The sequence below is a fragment of the Lissotriton vulgaris genome, chromosome 1_1, assembly GCF_964263255.1.
Source record: "Lissotriton vulgaris chromosome 1_1, aLisVul1.2, whole genome shotgun sequence".
Taxonomy (NCBI): domain Eukaryota; kingdom Metazoa; phylum Chordata; class Amphibia; order Caudata; family Salamandridae; genus Lissotriton; species Lissotriton vulgaris.
The window spans coordinates 900,895,911-900,919,080 of record NC_141685.1 but is presented as its reverse complement, the minus strand read 5'-3'; the positions used below and the strand labels follow the sequence as shown (position 1 = coordinate 900,919,080).

At 42.5% G+C, this 23,170-nt stretch overlaps 1 protein-coding gene and 1 long non-coding RNA gene across 4 annotated transcripts in view; both read left to right on the top strand.

Moving 5' to 3' along the window:
• LOC147748145 (complement C3-like) overlaps window positions 1-23,170 on the top strand; it is a 1,551,795-nt gene that overhangs the window by 1,502,651 nt on the left and 25,974 nt on the right. For all 3 annotated transcript variants that reach the window (XM_086959014.1, XM_086959019.1, XM_086959009.1), the window contains one exon: window positions 19,621-19,759. In XM_086959014.1, the coding sequence (XP_086815140.1) occupies window positions 19,621-19,759 (139 nt within the window). The remainder of the gene's footprint in view (window positions 1-19,620; window positions 19,760-23,170) is intronic.
• Window positions 14,516-15,677, top strand: LOC147748146 (uncharacterized). Its single transcript, XR_015308755.1, has 3 exons — window positions 14,516-14,610; window positions 14,710-14,806; window positions 15,552-15,677. It is a non-coding gene; the product is annotated as an uncharacterized LOC147748146 (long non-coding RNA).

The window sequence follows — 23,170 nt, the reverse complement described above, 5'->3', positions numbered from 1 at the left end:
GGTCCAGGTAGAGGGGACCCCGCGGTGGGATGCCGCTTAGCTTGTGCGCCGATAATACGCGTAATACAATGTACCTCCCTCCTTGATACCTTTATATAACCATCGGGTAATAGTTGCTGGGGAACAGATCTGCTGGCTTTGAAACAAAAGGACCAGTGATTGTACTTCCATGATCCATCTTTTCTTCACTAAGTTTCTGATAAGCGGCCCAAATCGTGAACCACAAAGTTATTCAACAACAGCCTGCTGACATGTATCCAATCCCCGAACAAACGACCCCTCGCAGGCTCACCCGCGTCATGGGCCACGCACCGCAGCCCCGACCGCGGTACAGTGTCTTACATACAAGGTTGAGGCGGTTTCACACCATCCAAATACCCGCCCGCAGAAATACACAGGCGCTAGCGTGACCAAGCATAGAGAGTAAGCCCCGCTGACCACGTAATGGAGGACGGGAACCGACCCCGCCTCCACCCGATGTGTCCATTTTTTTGGGGGGGGGGGGGGAGCCCCGATGCCTCTAGCATTGAGGAAGGGAGCCCACCCCGCCTCCGCGTGCCCTGAAATTTTGCGGGCTTAAATGGGCGAGCCGCCCCTCGCAGGTACCCCCGTTGCTATGCTTGATTTATGGACATTGCCCCTATGTTAGATCCCATCTGATCCCGGCTGCACCGACGCTCGGTGTCTCCCCTTTGATCTTGTGCACATTTTGCCTGAACACTCCGGCCCTGGGAGTGTAAGGGACTCCAATGAATGCTTCAGCTATTACACCCGAGTCCGCTGTGTTTTAATCCCCTGATGAAGTGACGCAGGGAGACAGCCACCGTGTCACATGAACGAGGGCGGGTGCACCCTGAAAGCGTGAGCCCCGATGCGCTAAACGGAGGACGGGAGCCCACCCCACCTCTGTGTGCCGCAATCTTAGCGGGGCTCCCCTGGAAGAGGGAGCCCCGATGCCCGAAAAGGAGGACGAGAGCCCACCCCGCCGCCACGCAGTCCGTGCGTCGCGGGGCTCCCATGAAGCGAGGGAGCCCCGATGGCCTTGTCCTGGAGGACGGGAGCCTACCCCGCCTCCTCGTGACGCGTTCGTTGGGGGGGTTGTGGGGATTAGCGGGCTCCCCTGCAAGTGGTCGGCTGATGTGTGCAATGGAGGACGGGAGCCCACCCCGCCTCCGCGCGGCCTGGACGTCGCGGGGCTCACTTGCAGCGAGAGAGCCCCGATGGATTTATCCTGGAGGACGGGAGCTTACCCCGCCTCCTCGTAACGCATTCGTGGGGGGGTTATGAGGATAGAGGGCCCCCCTGCCAGCGTACGCCATGATGTTCCCAAAGGAGGACGGGAGCCCACCCCGCCTCCATGCGGCCTGGACGTCGCGGGCTCCCCTGAAGAGAGGGAGCCCTGCTGGATTCTACTCGCAGTCCGCCCTGGCATGGGGCCACACTGCAAGAAGGGGAGGACGGGAGCCCACCCCGCCTCCGAGCAACCCAACTGTTGCGGGCTCCCCTGCGAGGTAGGGATCACCAATCCCTTTTTTAACGGAGGCCAGCGCCCCCGCCTCCACGTGCTGCCTAGACCCGGGGCGAAGGGGGGGCGGAGGTTTGACTCAAAGGGGGGTTCAAGTTGTGCCGCTGCACTGAATGCTCAGATTAAGGGGGGTGTCGCATGCTCGATCCCCCGTGCAGCACTCCTTCCCCCATCCACAGCCCGACCGCTCTCTTCCCCGCACGCACGGCCCAGCCTGCCAACACATTAAATAATGCCTTCTGGCCACCTCTTCCTCCCCCTGTGGTACTCGGACCACCGGCCCCTGTGCAACCTGGGCTTAACCCAGGGATGGGCCAGGGGGGGAGGTGAGGGCATGGCACTTACCCGAAGACGACGGCAGGAGGCACCACAGCATGGCAGGCGGGCAGCGATGGGGAGGAATCCAAGGTAAAATGGGACATGCCTGCCTCCAGCCTCAGCGGCACATCCTATGCCATCTGAGGTTGCAGGTATTTGCCGTAGGAACAGGGTGAGCTCATGTTTTCCGAGACACCCTAAGACCTGCTCTTACATCTGGAGAGCTACTCTCCACTGAGTCACCTGTTTATGTGTGTGTGCACGAGGTAAGCATCATCGCAACGCACACAGGCCTCCAAGACTTTGTACCCCGTTTTCTTTGTTGGTGTTGGTCCATGATATGGGCGCACACTTTCAGGGAGAAAGCTTTGCCACGCATTTGCATCACCTACTAGTGTGGGACGTATCACACCTACTCGTCTTTGTTTTGGATTTTGAAGTATGCGCAGGCTTTCATGGAGAAGGCTTTTCCGGGCAACAGTGTTTTTGTTTTCCTTTGAGTCCTTCCTGCTACTCTTTGCCTGCCAGTGACCCTAAGGATATTGCGCGCAACATGCTTGTAAGTGCCCTTGCCTTACAGTGTAGGAGAGTTGGAAGCCTGGAGAGAAGGGGAGAGGGAGGGACTGTGCCTAACATTGTTCTTGTTGCTCCACCTGCCGCATCCAGATAGGCGTTGAAGCGATTACCCAAGAGTACGCACAGGCCTAGTGCTCCTGAGACCGGTGATTCGCTATGGAGAAGGCAGCAGGGTTTTTTCTTCCATACTATGTTATTTTTACCCTATCCCCTTGCGGAGTAGTACAAAGGGGCGGAGTATTTGCCATCCCCTTGTGGAGTGGTACAAAGGGGCTTTGGGAACTACGCATCGCCCCCACTGGATCTGTCTACAGAGGTTAGTGTACACCAAGTGTAATTTGACAACCTCCCCTCAACCACAGGTCGCTCACCCTCTAGATAGCTATGGTGTCCCATGTATCAAAGCCTGTGCAGCTACTTAGCCTACCTAATCTTTCTACCTCCTATAGGGGCATAGCCTGTGTCACTTTATTATGCCATCCCAGTCTCTTGGTTACTCGGTGCCACAGAGCGATCGTTTGGGTTGTTGGGCCCATAAGGAGCTGGTGCTTAGGGTTTGTGCACTGTGCTCTTCTATAGCCCCTGGGACCCATGAGTAACATGTCCATATGTTACGATGGGTCATCGTACAGTCGGTGAGCCCACTGGTTAATGACCGTAATTTGGTCTGCCCAATGATATGCTAAAATGTTAGGTAGTGCAATCCCACTGTCGTACCATCCCCTCATGAGTTTGTATGCTGCTATTTGCGGGGCTTCCCATCCCAAAGTAGGGCCCTGACCTCACTCTCAATTGTAATAAAATAGGCTTTGGGGACCTTGAATTGTGTCTTTTGCAGGGCATATAGGAATCGCCGCAACGCCATCATTTTAGAAAGTGCTGCTCGGCTAAGTAATGATAGCGGTAGTGATCTCCAGGGTCACACGTCACTCTATAGGTGGGTTAGTGGACCTTGTAGGTCATGTGCATTAAAAAGAGGTCCAGGTCTGCTGTAGCAAAGATACCTTAATAGCCTCACAGTCTAATTGTAGAATTGGGACTGGGCCATGCAAAGTAGTATTATGGATTTGGACCAATTTATGGTATATCCTGAGTATTTTTCGAAGTTGTTGAGGATCTGCAGGGCTCTATTAATGTAGGACTATGATGATGCAGCATATAAGAGCACATTGTTAGCATATAAGGATATTCTGTCCCACCATCCTTCAGCCCATCTTAACCCCGGAATTAGTGAGTCTCCTCTTAAAGTGTCGCCATGGGCTGCAGAATCAGGGCAAATATTAGAGGAGCCCTGGCAAGATCAATATGCCACAGTCAGAAATGTGCAGTGTCGACAATTTTGTGCACTGTAGTTTCTTCTAGAGTACTCGTTTGAAGATGCATTCAAGCTTTAATGAAGTAAGGGAATCCAATAGCCGAACCTCGGTTATCTCTCCTGACCTGAGTTTCCGAGAACGACAAGGTCCTACTCATTCCCCCAGTCCCAGGCTCTAGAGTGTGGTACCCAGAACTTTTTCAGCAACAGGGCAGAGTCTTTCATCTGAATGTCTGCAACTTACATGTCCAGGATACAAAAATCATTAATTTGACGGATGTTACCTTGTCTGATTAAGAAAAGCAAATTTTGCCCACCTGCAGACTTTAATTAAGTGAACACGCGAGTGGACACCTTTATTTTGTGAGGTCTCTAAAGTTAAAGAAGCATTTTGCGCAGAATCAAAATAAAATAAAGGCAGGAGTGCCACAAACTTTGTCTAATATAGAGCAAAGAGACAATCTATCTGTAGCAGACATGGATTTAATGCTAGACCTGAGAGGAATCGATGCAACACAACCAAACAATCCAGATGACGTACTGAACTTTGGTATAAGCAATCAAACAAATGAAGGGGAGACAACAAGCAGCCAAGCGTTGGAACTGGCTAGGGAGCAAGAAGTGGACATTGGTGGGAGTGCCCCAACGAATTTCAGGCCGAATTTGAGATTTATAACAATGAGTACAAAAGACTCGGTGGATATATTTAATGAACTTGTAACCAATGATTTGAAAAACTTGGAAAAATGCACGAGTGTAAGGCATACAAATTTCACACAGCAAGAGAGTTTTCTGCTTTAATTTCTAAATTAAAGTCACAACATAATTGTATTGTTAGAGATGCAGATAAGGGCGGGAACATCATTCTCTGGGATAGAACAAAGTACCTTAATGAGGCCTATAAGCAACTCAACAACCGGACCAACTATATTAGGGTGCCAGAGTCAATTATGCAGAGCAGTTTTGAGTGCTACAACAATCAACTGCAAGAATGGTATACACAATGCCTAATCACTTGTGAAGAGTTGCAGTTTCTTAAAGTTTTTTAAACCTGTGATTCCAGTGTTTTACCTAATTCCTAAGGTGCATAAGAGTAAAGAAAACCCTCCAAGGCGGGCAATTATTTCTGCTATTGGGGGAGCACTAGAAAGTACATCTAAATATATAGATTCATTCTAATGCCCTTTAGTGAAACAACTCCCATCATATATTCAAGACTCAGGCGATTTTTTACAAAAGATATAGAATCTGCCTTGGGAAGATGATCCATTATTGGTGACAATAGATGTAATGACGTTGTACACTAGTATAAGGCATGAAGATGGCCTCCGGGCCATTAAGCATTTTCTTCAAGATCGACCAATCAAGCTGTGGTCACACACACAGATGTTATTAACCATGGTCTCTGTCTGCTTAAGAAACAACTACTTTTTATTCAACAATGATCTGTACAATCAGGTCTGCGGAACCGCGATGTGCACCTGCTTCGCCCCCAGCTATGCAAATTTGCATATGGGCTGGTGGGAGGAGCAGGTGGTCCGAGTCGAGTTCCAGACAGAATGGGAGCAAAATGTACTACACTGGAGCCGATACATCGATAATCTTTTTATTGTCTGGAAAGGGTCAGAGGAGTCCGTCAAGAGTTTCATTAAGAGACTTCAAGTGAACACCCTTAATCTAAAATTTACCAGTCCAATTAGTGACAGTGTAGTCAACTTTCTTGACTTAACAGTGTATGTTAAAGACTCCAAACTACAAAGAAAACTGTACCCAAAGCCGACAGCAGGGAATACACTGCTTCATGCGGGAAGCTTCCACCTGCAAAATCTCATAAGAAGCATCCCATATGGAGAGAGTCTGAGAGCGATCCGCAACTCTACTGACCAAAGCACCCTAGAGTCAAAGCTTTCAATTTTGATTTCACGTTTTCAGGAAAGGGGGTACACACATGAAAACGTTCAGAGCGCGATACGTAAAGCTAAACAGCAGAGTAGAGAAGATATTCTGTTCAATAAAAGTCACAAGCAGAATAAAACCAAGGCACAGGCTAATCAAGTAAGGCTAATTACTTCCTATAACCGACAACACAAGAAGGTTAGGAGTATTCTCAATCGGCATTGGCATTTCATTAGTAATGACCCTGTACTTAAGCCGGTAGTGCAGAAAAAAACAGCAATTACATTAAGAAAAGCACGCTCCTTTAAACACATGCTGGTATCCAACATACTCCCACAAATAGAGTTGGGAGGGCAAGGCTCAGCCTGGCTGAAAAGAAAACTTGGTTTTATTAAGTGTACAAAGTGCAAGGCGTGTAGACATGGCACAAACACGCAGACTTACACTTTAGGCCTTTTGCAGAGAGATAAAAAGATCAAAGGTTTCCTCTCCTGTAAAACGGAGTATGCGGTGTATGTACTTCAGTCCCCTTGTGGCCTGAGGTACGAAGGAAGCACAATACATCCAGCCCACATTAGAGTGTTACAACAACTAAGGGCCATACGTAATGGCGACAAAACATACCCAGTAGCGGGTCATTTCGAATCTCACCATGTTAAGAACACATCAGGACTCAGCTACTTTGTGAGCGAATTCGTCCCTCCAAGTATGCGAGGCAGGAACCAAGAAAAGAAGCTAAGAAGACTTGAATCCTGCTATATCATAGAGCTCAATACCCGTGTCCCGATCGGAATTAATGTGGAAGAGGATCTAATTACCCACCTCTGACATTATTCTAATAATTTATGAATAGCATATAGATGAATTAAGCAAAGCCAAGGCAGAATCCCCATGTGAGTTTTAATTGTTTGTTGGTGTATTAATTAGGTTTTTCACTTTATTACTGAAGTAGCGCTTAGAATATTAGGGGTAGAAGGGAATTATTGCCCACTGGGGCGGTATATACAATCTTTTGATAAAGTGGTGGCTATGAATGGTGGCCAGAAGCACAGTGTGTACATGTTTATGGGAGCCACACAATTTAGCTGGGACAACCATAGTTAGATTGCTGACACACAAGGCATCAGCGAGATATGAATAAATTAAAGCAAGGTAACACACGGCAGTTTAGGATCAAGTCCCTCGCTATAACTGTGTCAATGTGTTACTTCAGTGATATGGACAGACCGTGCTATGTCTATTGCCCACTGGGGCGTTATTTGAGAATTAGGAACCAGTAATATACTTGTAAAGTGGGGTATTGGGAACTGGATAACCTCTGTCAGGGTTGCTGCTCACAATTTGCCTCACTTTGTGTATTAACTGCAGTGCAGACGTGAGCGCGTGCAGGGTATCAATAAAGTTGGGTGAAAGATGAGGAGAGCGCTTTTCTATTCAGGTGGCCTCATCCCATTTACCGCGCTGCTTAAATAAAAGATACAAAGAAAAAAGCACATTGTAAATACATTCTACTAAAATAACTTTTACTTTAGTAGGAATCAAGCACTTCAGAGTACATGTGTAAAAATGTGTTTTTTGAAGCATGTCCCAATGTGAAACTACGAGTCTGTTTTCTTATACACTAGTTTTGCAGTCCAACCACGTGATGATGTAAAATGTACACAATGGTTTAAATGGCCGCATTACGAACGTAAAACTATTGGTGATGAAGCCTGCTGGTCAGGCGAAACGCGTCCAAAACAGCTGACACAATAAACTATCTGTGGCCAGTACGAGGTGTCGTCAATCCTTGTCTTGCTTGCACTACGAGGGATCATAGAAATCTATTAGGACCTGTCTTTGGTGGTCCAGTGACAACGACACACTCGCTTTTCAGGCAGGCGGCGGCTTCACCAAAGAATGGAGTTTTGATATATATACAGCGACAGTCCTTGCGTTGGGAATGCACCACCCTGCGGAATCGAGGGGGCCACGAGGCGACGGATGGACCAAGCCATATAAGTGGACAAACACATTAGCATGGCAAACACATTAGCATGGCAACTAAGGCAATATTAACAGTTGTTGGCTCGTGTCGGGCGAAACATACATTTTTTAACAGAGTATAGCTCACCTTAAAGAAAGAGATGGCAAAGGACCGCTAGTCCCACTGCAGCATCATTATAAATTCTCAAATCGAGAGAATAATGATAAGTAAATGTACGGATGTTCTTCCATGTAGCAGCTTTACAAATCTGCCCCAGAGGCACGCCTGTAAATAGTGCTGTAGACATTGCCGGTATTCAGACAAAATATCGAAAAAAACATAGAGGAGCAGAACTATCGAGTTTAAAATATATTGATGCACAAATATTGTGTGCAAAAATATTGTTGACAAGAATATTAATTTTCCCCTCCCAGCCTGCCGAACCATACGGACATTGATGCACCCACTAACCTCACAGGAAACAACATGCATCCTAAACTGACCGCATTCAGGGCAGTATCGTTGGACGAAGTAGGCACAACCATGGCCAAGATGAAAAGCGGCTCCCCTCTGGATCCCGCCCCCATCAGATTCCTGAAAACAGTGGCCCCTGTCATCGTGCCCACTATCACGGAGCTGATTAACATCTCGCTCTCCCAAGGCTCTGTCCCCCAAAGCTGGAAGAGTGCAGTAGTCAAGGCACTTCTAAAAAAACCTCAACTGGACCCCTCCGATATGGCGAACTATCGGCCAATCTCACTCCTCCCCTGCATCAGCAAAATGGCCGAGAAACTGGTCAATGGTCAACTGTCCCATTTCCTTGAATCAAACAACCTTCTGCGTCAGTCCCAAACTGGGTTCCGTCCGGGCCACGGCACAGATACCGCCCATCTCGCTGTCATCGAGGAGGCAAGGTGCATTTTGGATTCAGGAGGGTCAGTGGCAGTGATCCTCCGGGACCTCAGTGCAGCCTTTGACACGGTGAACCACCGTGTCCTACTCCACCGGCTGGCCGTGGCAGGACTCGCGGGCACCGCGCTCACATGGATAGAATCCTTCATTTCAGGTCGCTCGTTCCAGGTATGGGACGGCAATTCCCACTCAGCCTCCCTCCCCCTCTCTAGCGGAGTCCCCCAGGGGTCCTCACTAAGCCCCACCTTGTTTAATGCATACATGGCCCCCCTCGAGGATGTCGTCGCCCCCTTCGGGATCAAGATAGTGAGCTACGCGGACGACACGCAACTGGTCGTCTCACTCTCACATCTTGACAACCACCCAGACAATCTGCTGAACTGCCTCCAGGAAATCCACCACTGGATGTGCGAGTCATCACTCAAGCTAAACGGATCGAAGACCGAAGTCATGCTTATGGGCAAGAAATGGACCACCATCCCCCCATCGGTCTGGCCAGACGTTTTCGGTGAAGTGCCCACCCTGAAACAAGAAATCAAGACCTTGGGAGTCTGGCTTGAACCCGAGCTGTCCTTGAAAACTCAGGCAGCCAAAACAGCAGGTACCTGCTTCGGACTCATGCGCTCCATCCGCAGGATCCTTCCACTACTTCCGCCCCTATCTAGGAAACTCCTGGTCCAAGGTCTGATCCTTGCTCGGCTAGACTACAGCAACATGGTCTATCTTGGAGCTCCTGAAGCCACCATGGCAAAACTCCAGCGTACTCAAAACGCAGCTGCCCGGCTCCTTATGAATCTCCCTTCCAGAGTCTCAGCCAGACCAGCGCTCAAGGCCCTTCACTGGCTTCCAGTACCGCCCACAAACTCCTCAACGGCCTAGGCCCTGCTATCCTGAGAGACTTGGTCACCCTATACAAGGCCCCTAGGTCCCTGCGCTCGGACAACGAGCGTCTGGCCAATGTCACTAGATTTAGGAAGGCACGCACCGGCGGCCGACGCTTTTCTGTAAAGGCGTCCTCAGGATGGAACTCACTCCCTCGCCTCCTGCGGCTGGAACCCAGCCACCTCCTCTTCCGTAAAAAATGGAAAACTCTGCTTTTCCCAAAATAGTCAAAAAACTAAGTAGGGGGAACCTACTTGTAGTGTGCACTGTTCCTAAGGGAAAAGAGACCCTTTTCCTAAACTTATTCTACAAATTTTGATAAACCAATGATGACGTACAACTATGTGGACTTCCACATTCTGTTTTTTTATTTTACTTCATACTTTTGTTATTCAACATTTTTTAAATAAAAAACATCATAGATATAAATCTTTTTGTACATAGAAAAAAACTGTATAAGAACAAACATAAATTTATGCTTTCAAAGTGGATGCGTAGTAAATCAGATATGGTATTGGTTCATGTTTATGCGAATTAAGAAACCAAAATACGTAATAACTTATAGTTGAGTAAACTCAAATTTCTGAAGACATGGTGCCCAATGCATTTCGGGACCTGAAAGTACCCTTCTTCAGGGGAAAAATCCTACAAAATATACAAACAATTATCAATACATGGAATTTAAATGAACTGTATACAGTGTCTAGTCATGAAAATTACATCAAAAGTTTTTGTTTTAAGACACATTGGGGGGAAAAAACGGTACATATGACGGTAATATCATGTTATTTCAATTCGTTTATGCACAAGATAGACATACATAGCGTGAATCCTCACAAATTTACTCATAAATAGAATGTAACTATGTCATATATTCCTAAAATTCATGAGAGAAGAAATCCTAAATACACGTTGGAAAAAAGAAGCCACAGACATATATGCTCTAATCAATGAAATTAAATTGGTAGACACTAAAGGGGGCTCAACCATCCAACGTTTAAAACAACTAGAATATGTCACTAGGAGACAACTTAACCAGCGTCTTCACGCATCAACGCTCGTTCAATATCACCGAGCAAAAAGGATACCAAGGGGGCTCAGGATAGCATTGAGACCTATGCTATTTAGATTCCATCTAAATCCTCAATTTATGGATAAATGGTTCTCCATTTTAAATAAATGCTCCCTAGACTTGATTCTCTTGATTATAGAAGAATTATCTCGGACTATTAAAGATCTGGATGAAGAAATTTTCAATCTAAAAAGGGACCTGTCATCAGCTATTGACCCTACCATTTGGGAAACTACCCTGGAAGAATTGAACGCAAAATTGGATGGCTACAATCGCGAATTGCAAGAAGGAAAGATCAGGAAGTATTGCAGAGATACTATAGATTATAAATTAAACGAAGTGTATACGTGGGCAGAGATATACGCCAAGAGACGCTTCACACCACGCAAAACCATGACTTCGAGTGAAGAGAGTATCACCACGGATCAGGATGTTTCCGCATCCCGACAACCCCTGGCAAAAACTGGTTTACCATCTACATCTGCAACCAGTTCTGCGTCAGCAATATCTGCTCCAACGGTACAAACGTCTGAGAAAACTACACCGGGTCCTTTTTTATCACAGGTCATGACGGAAGGACAACCACCTCCACCAACCACAGGAGCCTCACAAGGACCAACAAGCATCCCACCAGGAGAGGGAGAGGGAAAGATACTGCGCAGTGGGAAAAATCTACCCTCATCATAAATATTTCCTCTTGTGAACTATCTAAGAAGCAAATTATGACCTTGAATAAAGGCATGTCTTTTGTGCCAACTAACGACACTACACCATTGGAGACGAATGTGGCATTTTTCAAATTTATGCGCAAATTGAGATTGCGACATTATTTTAAGAATGTCATGGAATGCCAGTCCGACCAAGATCAACCACTGGAAGAGTTAAAATTCAAACCCAAAAGTAAATATATGGCCCCAACATCACACAAGATCCTTGATTATTTTGAGGACACTGTCAAAAGAGATCTATCTAAGATCAGGTATAGATCAATGAAACAAAAAAATTTTACGGTCCATTACTATCACACAGTACAATCTATTACTCAGAACTCTCATCTTACCCTTAAACCAGCAGACAAGGGTGGTGCCTTGGTCATTATGGACACAGAATACTACAATAGAAAAGTTAACGAACATGTCCAAGACCCAAATACCTACCTACCTCTTGAAAATGATCCTACCAGTTCTCTACAAACAGCCTTAGCCGAATTACTCCAAGAAGCTTGTCAAGCGGGGATTATTTCTGAGCAACAAAAAACGTTCCTTACCACACAGAATCCTCGCAGACCATCTCTTTACATGACACCCAAAATACATAAACACCCTACAGACCCACCATTCCATCCAATTGTGTCTGGGTGCAGTTCCATTTTCGACCCTATTGGGAAATACTTAGATCACTTCCTGCAACAATTTGTGCAAGCTTGGTGTACGTACATTAAGGACACGACTCATTTTTTGACTAAACTAGAATCCATACAAGATTACTGGCAAAAAGATTGGATATTATGCACAATTGATGTGACAGCATTATACACATCCATTAATCACCAACAAGGGATGGAGGCTGTTGAATGGGTGTTATTGCAAATGAACTTTCCCCAAGAAAAAAGTGTATTCATTCTGAAACTGCTACATTTCTGCTTGCATAACAGTTACTTCCAGTGGCAAGACCAGTTTTTTGGACAGATGACAGGTACTAGCATGGGATTTTCAGGGGCTCCAGCCTATGCGAATATTTACATGTCTCTTTTCGAACATGAACACATCCTTGTGAAACATCAATGGAATGAAGGTTTGGTTATTTATGGTCGATATATCGACGATATTTTCTTGGTATGGTCTAAAACTCAGTTAGAACTTGAACATCTCATAGCAGATCTAAATATGAAGAACCCCAGAATACAGTTCACCTATTCCATAAGTCCTAATTCTGTACATTACTTAGATGTCCTTGTTACTAATGATCAGACCAATAAAAAACTTATGACTGACATCTATACTAAACCCACCGACAGAAACAACACACTGATGTATACCAGCTTTCATCCAAGAAGTCTCATTACGAATCTTCCATATTCTCATCTCCTGAGAATCAAAAGAATTTGCGCAACACAAGAATTATTTGAGAATCAAATAGAAGTCCAAAGTAGAAGATTTGTACAGCGTGGGTACCCAATTGAAATCTTAAACCAATGCATTGACAGACTCGCGATAACTGATCGTCAAACATTGTTGACTCCGGTCAACAAAGCACTTAAAAGCACATTTACATTTGTGTCTAAATACTCAACATCAGCCAGACAAATTAAACGGAGTATATTGAAGAGATGGGAACTACTTCAAAATGAGAGTGAATTTAATGGTATTTTTCAGGAGAGACCTATATTTGCCTACACCAGAGGACCCAATTTGATGGACATAATACGGTCATCAAAGGGTCCACAAACCCAGTTGGGATATAAAGGTACAATGAAATGCAAAAATTGCGTACACTGTAACAATATTATTACTGGCAATACCTTGACTCATCCGATGACAGGGAAAAACATCAAACTTAAACACACATCAGACTGCAATAGCACTAATGTAGTTTATTGCCTCAAATGCCCATGCGGCAAATTTTACGTGGGCAAAACTGAACGCAAACTAAAAATTAGGCTCACAGAACATAAGAGCAACATCAGGGCCAAGAAGAAAAGTACACCTATAGCCATTCATTGGGATGAGAATCACCACAATATAGCACAATTACGTGCCCAGATCCTAGAGGTAGTACCCAAAAAGGATGGTCAAGATAACTCTGCCAGATTATTACAGCGCGAAATACACTGGATTGACTTTCTATGCACAGGGATCCCTAATGGACTTAATGATCGGATAGACTTGGGATGTTTTCTATAGACACAGCATTAAGTTAGTACATTTATACATAGTCGTTGACTCCATTATTCTCTAATACTCTACGATTTATTGTGATATATTCCCGAAATCTATTGGTTTTTTATTTTTACTTTTCATACATTTGTTTCTTGTTAATTGGGTCCAAGCATAGTTACCTAATTATGTTTAGTCCACTTGTTGCATATGATATATTACAGGGTACAATACCATGTAAGATATAATGATGTCACTGTTGGGTTCTGATAGAGGTACATCAATATATATTTTCTTTGTGCATGTAGTATTGTGATGTAACACATCATATTCCAAAGCTGTGAATATTTATGCATAAAGTATATTGTAAGTTTGCTTGTAAACTATGTCATCCACGATAGGGTATATTACCAACTGTATTCTCCTTTAGGAATTTGTGTCATATACAAGCCTCACATACCAGTGTATTCGACAGACAGAACAGGAGGTACCTCTTGTATTCATACCCTTATTATTTGTATAAGAGCCACTGTTTGAGGAAGAAACTATACTTCATCAGTATATTTGGAGAATATATGGTACCACAGGGTAACACTCGACATATCACTCTTCGAGGTTGTGTTTAATCACGTGATTACCTCTGCTAGTGAGGTAACATGTTCTCCTTACCATAACCTATTTTTGACATCTTTAGATAACTTTTTAGTTAGACGCAGGTGTGTAATATTCCATTTATACATTCAAAAGACAAAAAAATATATAGTTGGTATCGACATAACACTATGGTCTTTGAGTTGCACGCACGATTTAGAAACCTGCCACGTTATGAGTATACACACCTCGCGGTCTACCCCCATAGTGAGATTTCATTTCACCCTTATCACTATTATATGTCGGCATTAATCCGTATGCACATATTTTCAGGACTACATTTCCCAGAGGCATCCATCGATTAGTTTGGTCGAAGGAACTCTTTAAATACCTGTATGGTATCCTTGCGCGTTTAGTTGATCCCGTAGATTCAACACACATCGGAGCTCCGCATATTATTCGACTACGAAGGTAAACATGTCTGCTATACCATCTTCGCCTGAAGTAGCACCAGTTCAGGTGTTCTCTTTTTAATAGTCCACAGTTATATTACAGAGCATTCTTTGAGATATGCTTGTTGTTTTACAGTGAACAGCGGCACGCATTTTTCCTGAAACCGCACGCAGCACGGGTCCTGCATTACGGAGTTACCTTATGGGCTATTTGCCATATATCACGGAGGTACATTATCATTAGTCTTATATTTCGTTCCCAGTAACATGTAATATTGTAGAGTTTCTACATTTCCCCATAATCTTCACATTTTATTGGTTATCTTAGATCCGTCCTCCTTCAGTCACAAATGTTTGGGTGCACGTGTGCCTTTCACTCTCCGATATCATAGACCCCGTCAGCCACACTAGTGAGACAATTGCAGGTATGTGAAATTCATAGTTGTTGACCTATAGGTCAGTTGCTAGTGTTCACCAGTTATACATCTCTGATCGTTTTATTACGTTATCTTCACAGTTTTTTAAGATCGAGCTGTATGGTCCGGCAAGCTATCAATTTTAACACACAAGGGCACATGCCAGAAGCATATCTGTACCCGTAAGATTCACAGCCATTTAGGTAATTTTGGCATCCGTTTTATTTACTTTTTCTCCCCTACATCTGGGAACATTTAGCTCACAGTACATTTTTATATTTTTAGCCCCACAGTCACATGTTTCCAAAAGAGTCAAGCTTAACATACCTGAGCATAGGATCCCATCCCACAAGCTATATACAGCTGCCGAGGTATGAGTACAAAGCATCAATGATATTAGTGATTGTAGGAATATGTTTTGCGCTTTGAGATGCATTGTGTTATGCTTGTATCTAGTTCTATGCAGATCCATATTGATTTTCTCCAACGTGTATTTAGGATTTCTTCTCTCATGAATTTTAGGAATATATGACATAGTTACATTCTATTTATGAGTAAATTTGTGAGGATTCACGCTATGTATGTCTATCTTGTGCATAAACGAATTGAAATAACATGATATTACCGTCATATGTACCGTTTTTTCCCCCCTAATGTGTCTTAAAACAAAAACTTTTGATGTAATTTTCATGACTAGACACTGTATACAGTTCATTTAAATTCCATGTATTGTAATTGTTTGTATATTTTGTAGGATTTTTCCCCTGAAGAAGGGTACCTTCAGGTCCCGAAATGCATTGGGCACCATGTCTTCAGAAATTTGAGTTTACTCAACTATAAGTTATTACGTATTTTGGTTTCTTAATTCGCATAAACATGAACCAATACCATATCTGATTTACTACGCATCCACTTTGAAAGCATAAATTTATGTTTGTTCTTATACAGTTTTTTTCTATGTACAAAAAGATTTATATCTATGATGTTTTTTTTGTAAAAAATGTTGAATAACAAAAGTATGAAGTAAAATTAAAAAACAGAATGTGGAAGTCCACATAGTTGTACGTCATCATTGGTTTATCAAAATTTGTAGAATAAGTTTAGGAAAAGGGTCTCTTTTCCCTTAGGAACAGTGCACACTACAAGTAGGTTCCCCCTACTTAGTTTTTTGCCTAGTTTAAGTCTGTGTTAGCCAAACACATTTCCGTAGTGTAGCACCCTTGGATTAAATTGATTACTTGTGTTTAAATCATATGAGTGCTCCTCAACTCCTCTTTTTTGTAATTTCCCAAAATAGTTCCACTTCCCCCTCTGGTCTCCACAAGTGTTATAGCGCGGGGATGCCTCCGGGTCACCAGGCGCTCTACAAATCGCTAAATAAATAAATAAATAAATAATATTTGTTAAAAGTATCGATGTTGTTAATATTGACGTTAAAAATATCTGCTACTAATATTGTTTACAAAAATATTGCCGTTATTAATATATTTTTTGAAGAATTTTTATGTATTTTAGGGTATATTTATAAAATGTTTGTATAATTTATACATTTGTAGTTTTATTTTAATTTCATTTAATAGTTTATTTGTTAATGCTGTAGCAGGTTGTGGGGCTTATAGGGTGGGAATTAATTAGATTATAGTTAATAATTCATTGTTAACTCATTTTAAATATTTAATTGATAACTAATTGTGTAATTAATTTTATTTATTACTTTAAGCTTTAGGTGTGGGTTGTGGGGTTTGTAGGGGTATAGGGTAGGGAGTAATTTAATCATGATCATTTTTAAAATATATTTTGTATTATTCTTTATTATTTAATTGATAATTAAGTAAATTATTTAATACATTTAACTGTTATTAATATTTCTGGTGTGGGTTGTGTTTTTTATAGGGGCAAAGGGAGTGAAGAAAATTTATTATAATCATTAGAGATTAATGTTATTTTTTTATAATTAAATAATTGATAATTAATTATGTAAATTGTGTAATTATGACACTTTTTAAGTTATATATAAGGTGCCATTTGTGTTTGTAGGTGTAAAGGGTAGGATGCTGATTAAATGTAATGGATTTATTATTAGTTAATTGTTATTAATTGTTTTATTGATAATTAATTATGTATATTATGTAATTAAGATATTTTTTTTAATTATATATTAGGTGCGTGTTGTTGGGTTTGTAGGGATAAAGGGTGGGAAGTTTATTCAAAATAATTATTTTATTATTATTTTATTACTATTCATTTTTTAATTGATAATTAATTATGCAAACTTTGTAAATAGTATAATTTTAAGATATCTTGTACGTGTGTGTTGTTTACTTTGTAGCGGTATAGTGTAGGAAGGTTTTTAAGGATTAAACATAACAATAGCTATTTATTGTTAAAAAAATGTGTAATTTATTATGTTGTCTGCTTGTAAAAATATAGTGTGGTATTTAAATCATATTATTTGTTTGAATTTAAAATATTTATTCAACATTGTAATTAATATGTATTTTTTTGTTTAAAAAAATATTTTCATTATATATTTAATTACTTATATTTGTTGTTCATCATCATCATCATCATAAAAGTGTAATATAAACAAAATTAAAGGATTAAAATATTAAAAACAACTTCATGTAAACATTGTAGTTAAAAGCGATCAGGAAAGTGACAGATTAAAAGAAGAACAATTTTTATCCATTCACATAACTCATTTAAAGTGCAACAGTTAACCTGTGGTGTGGGTTAATTATGGAAGGACCCCCCACCAGACTCTTCCTTATATTCAATACCTGCCATATGTAAGAGGACATAACACAGCACACATAAGGGGTATGTAATTGTTGTAAAAAATAAGAGTGCTGGTCTGCACGGCCTAAAATTATGTCTTTTGAGTGCAGGTAAGATATATATCTCTTCCTAGGGATTTCATAAAATGTACATAAAAAATACTATGGTCAAATTGGTTATGGCTGTCACTGTGTCTCATGGGCATAAGGCTAACTCTGACAGGGAGTGACAGTTATTTGGAAACCCTACCACCAGCGGGAGCAAAGTTGCCCTGAATCAGATCAGAATGAACCTTTGTTGGTTGTTGCATACCAGGGTCAGATATAGTTGCATGCCCTCCTGTGCGGCTAGTCTGTTGTAAATGAACACAGACAATTTTGAACCCTAGCCCACCGTTCTCTTTCCCATGAAATTATTCTGGGCATGTTGTTTCAACTGATCCTTGTCTAATGAATTACAGGTTTCAGGATTTGTAAAACGTTTCAGTAGGCCGATCCCCTTGCATATAGATTTTACATATCTCAGCCAAGGGATTTGCAATGTGTGGTCTAATTTCATTGCACCACTAAGAATTATTTTGTCAGTTACATTTCTTCTTGCAACCAGATCGTGTGCCAGTGCAATGCAGGGGCCATCTTTGGTCTATCAGAGATATATGGTGTTCCTAGTTCAGCGCAAGCTATGTAGTTCAAGCAACTAAATATGAGGGAAAGGGTACGTTTAAAAAAGGAGTCCTCAATCCTTTGTATGCTCTGTGTGTTCATCATTCCCTGCACTGTATGACGTCACTGCCACTGTTTTACTTGCATATCTAGTGAGGAGTTCCCTTATTGCCTTAAAACCAAATTTATTTGTAAATGATGATATCCCATTAATGGATTTCTCCATTTGCGCACATATATTAGTTACCATCGGGCACCACGTGTTTTCAAAAAGAATCCCTAGGAGGAAACCTTAGATGATTCCATCTAAAGGGGTCCCATCCAGGTCTGGGACATTTCCTCTGCTGCTCTCATCTAGGTCTCTTTTTACCTCAGGCAGGATCACATGCTGGAGGGAGTGCTGTGAGATAGCTCTAACGTATTTCTCAGGGTTCCTGGGAGATTTATATGCCACTTGGTCTACTCCTATTGGCGCAAGGTCTTTATATATGGTTGAAAAGAGATGGACCCAGGCCTCCTCTGCATTGTGGACCTCGGTTAACGGCTTATTAATCACCTTCCAGAAGGATTTACTGTCCTTTAGGGTGCTTGCCCGTACCAGCTCCTCCCATAATTTGTTGTTATTTAATGTAGTTGTTAAAATATTTAATTTGTTTGAAGTGAACTACTCTCTCTCTTTACTGTTGCACAGACTGGAGTGGAAATAGTACATTTTACCCCTCCTCTATCCAACGCTTTCTCTACTGTTGCACAGACCGGAGTGGGTATAGTAAATTGTTACCAGTCCTTAGTCCAACGCTTTCCCTACTGTTGCACTGACTGGAGTGGAAAGAGTAAATGTTACCCCTCCTCAAACCAACCATTTCCCTACTGTTGTACAGACTAGAGAGGGAATAGTAAATGTTTCCCCTCCAATATACAACACTTTTCCTACTGTTGCACAGAGTGGAGTGGGAATAGTACATTTACCCCTCTAGAGTCCAATGCTTTCCCTACTGTTGCACTGACTGGAATTTGAATAGTAAATTTTACAACTCCGCAATCCAACACTTTCCCTACTGTTTCACAGACTGGAGTGGCAGTAGTAAATTTGACCCCTCTGCAATCCAACATTTTTCCTACTGTTATGTATCTGGAGTCTGTATAATTCTAAAACTCAGTTTGTCAGAGTCTGATTTTCCCGTTTTAAGAATGCAAAAGCAGAGTCTGGGTGGTACCAATGATTTGCCATTCTAATTGTATTTATAGGTGGGTTTACCTGATTCTGTCTACCATCTCCCCTAAACATCTACTCACTTCTGTGCTTGCCCCATACAAAATACTGTAAGAGAAGTTTCACTGATGACACCCTTTGAATTGTACCTAACGTGATCTTCTCCTCAGGAACGGACTCGGAAGCGAAGTTAAACAGTTTGAGGAAATTCTACTCTCATATGACATGCCGAGAGGGGCTGAAACTGGAAGAAAAGCAGCAGTATTTGATCATGGGCGTCAGTAAGGATATGTGGAAACTTGCAGACGGGTATGTTGATGAAAAAGTGAATGATGTGCAACTCTGATGCATACGTAAAAATTATCAGTGAAGGAGACTGGTCCTTTTAAGAGTGATGCTGCATGAGAATGTTTGGAATGTGTTCAATTGCAAAATAAAGATAAACTGATCAGTTAGCTAAGTACACAGAAGACACCACTCAGATTGAAAAATCAAAATCCACGTTTTGCTTGCAGTCAGATAGTTGTGAAGCTGGCTTCCACAATGTCAAATTTTAAAAATAATCTGAGAACGAGAGAAAGAAGCCTTGCAATGCCTACTTTATGCATCAAAAATATCGTTTGCTCGAAAAATCTTTAGTAAATCCCTCTCTGATTAGAAAGTATTACCCACGGGTAAACAAAGGTGAGAAGCTGTACTAAGTGTGTCAACTTCTCAGAAGTCTGCCAGTTAAAACCTCTGTTTAGAATAATTGCTCCATCTCACACCTCAATTTGGATCCGTTCTAGGACTGATCCCAAATATTGAACAGTCTTATAGACTAGATTACTCACTCAGAGTAGATCTCTTACCAGTTGGATCTAGAACGCGAGGTCTTGAGTAAATAGGCAAAGAAGTAAAAGAAAATGCAAGTATCTCACTGTAATAGATCTAGCATTTGTCGTCATATTGTTTCTTTTCCTCCAGACACATGAAGATGTCCTGAGCTTCCAAAGTTTTACTGAAACATTTGATTTCATAGAAAGGATTGCATTTTTTGGTAACCAGGTTCATGTGCATGACCAAAGTGCATACTTTAAGTAACCCTTGGTGCTTCATGGTTTTAAAAAAATCCAATGACGATTCATACTATGACCAACCTCATAATAGGCAATAAATATGACTGAAAGCTACTTTTAATATTTAATGATGGTATTACACCACCATTTGTCTATTAGAAATCAACGTAGCTTGGGTTATTGTATGTAATGCTCATCCTACGTAGAATACCTATCCAGATCCTTTGACTTATCAGAGTATATTTCCTCAGTGGCAGTGGATCTTTGGACTGTGGTGTGTCTTATTTACTGACTAAATGTGATAATTTGAACTCCTGATAAAATAGAATGTGTTAACCATAAAAACGCGTGTTGACTGTTTTCCTGAAAGCTGTTTTATGCTACAAATGCAACCATCTCCTTATCTTGGCAAAAACTGTGATTCATCTGTGGCAAGAATTCAACTGATAGTGAATCCACAAATAGATTCAGCATTCCAATCGAAGCTTTGAGATAATGAGTGTTAATGTGATCTGTATTTATTTTTTTCACATGTGTTTCTCAAGTATAATGTTTCTTATACAATGTGCTTTTGATCCATATAATGTTTTTGATTAACAATTGTTATTGAAAAAAATCAGAGTGTGATTGTTCACATGTGTAGGCTCCCCACTCTAAATAGGGACTATTAGCCCCATGTAGTGTTTCATTTGATTAGGGTTGGCATGGATGCCGACCAAGTGGGGGGTAGCTTGTAGCAGGGCCCCAGGTGAAGGAGAGGACATTTTCTACCAACTCGATTTTAGGCCTTGAATAAACCCACTCTTTTTAGGTCGAGCTGGTATAAGCAGTGCGAAGCACTGCGTCCAGCGAAGCGAAGCATCTTTTGTTACTCACTTCCTGGGAATGTGAGACAGGGGATGTGCACGCGCAGGAGAATTCCCCCATGTGAGCACGCACGTTCACCCACACGCCGTGCACATCTCCTGTCCTACATTGGCAGCAAGTGGATAACACACAGACACACACACGCGCATGCACACACACACTCACACACACACGCAGGCACACACAGACACGCATGCACACACACGCAGGCACACACACGCAGGCACACACACGCAGGCACACACGCGCAGGCACACACGCGCACACACACATGCATGCACACACCCACACCCTACAACTAAGCCCCACCCGCCCCACTCACCGGGCTACAGGCTCCATCATGCGGGGCTTCCCTCACTTGCATCGGCGGCCTCTGCTCCTTCTGAGTGCCTACAGCGTTTCACAGCCTCACCTGGGGCGGGACTTCCGCCTTCTGCCCTTCTTGTCCAGTCACTTTGTGGGGGAGGCTGTGAAACTCTGTAGGAGACAGAAAAAACAAAACTTTTAGAAGCTCGTCGCGGTGCTATATTCGCCGATATGTGACTTCTTAGATTACATGGCGCTTAAACTTTAGCAAAATGCAGCACTTTTTTTTTGGTGTGTGACTTCTTAGATCTTTTATCGCTTTCACTTTAACAAACCACAGCGCTTTTTCCAATGTGTGCCCTTTTAAATCATCATAGCGCTTCCACTTTAACAAATCGCAGCGCTTCATTTTCCAATACATGACTTTTTACAACTTCACTGCTTTCGCTTTAACAACACCAGCCATTGTTTAAAGTTAATTCATGGTCGAGGTCTGCCTAATGTTTTGCTCACACCTACCTGTATACAGTGCCCTTTAACCCCGCAATGATGTTAGCGCTATAATATATACTAGTGTATATAAATATACAATGTCTGCCATACCAGGTAAGGGAAAACAAATCCAGGGCACATCTCCCCATTCATTTCCAGCCGCTTTTGCAATGTTTTGGAGGCAGCAGATTAACATAGTGCTTTCACTTCACCAAATCACGGCGCTTTATAGTCTGCCAGGATAGGACCTCAAATCCGTCAGGAATATGTGCGCTGCATACAGAGTATTGATAAAGTCTCCATGAGACGAGGCGCGGTGGCAGAGGGCAGCCAAGCCAGGCATAGCCGGGCCGACACTGCTTCGCTCAGCGCAGAACACCCTACGAGCAGCAGGCTGGTAACCAGGAAAACTAATGGATAAAAGCATCCGTGCCCGTCCCTCGGTTTGCCTTGTTTTTTTTGCAACGCTGGCCTGAGATCTGAACTTGTTTTACTTGATTGTGTTAGCATCTTTGAATCCGGGTTCTTCAGTACAGATACATTGTGGTGTGTGTGTGGGAGAGAGGAAAGACTATTTCTTTTGCAGTAATAGTAATTGCATTAATATAGCGCTACTTAACCCTGACCAGGCGTCAAAGCGCTTTTTTCGGCAAGTAGCACGCAGCTATTAGAATTTTTAGGAGTTTTGTAAACTGCTACATGTTACCTTGCCATTACTTCAGGGCGCCTGAGGAGATACCAATGTACATTTTAATAGAAAGGGGCAGCTAGAGTCCAGTCGGATGGGTGAGTGCCCGATATTCTTAGAGCCTGGAACCTGACCTATGAGGAGGCTGTAGATCTGACACTTATGTTGATCAAAATGTACCGATTATTATTTATGAGAGGCTGGCAGTCTGATGCTGTTATCTTCCTGGCTCCAAGGGGACCTTATTGGCATATGTGCACTGAAGGTTCCTGTAACATAACTCAGGGGTGGCTCTAGGCTCATGGCGGC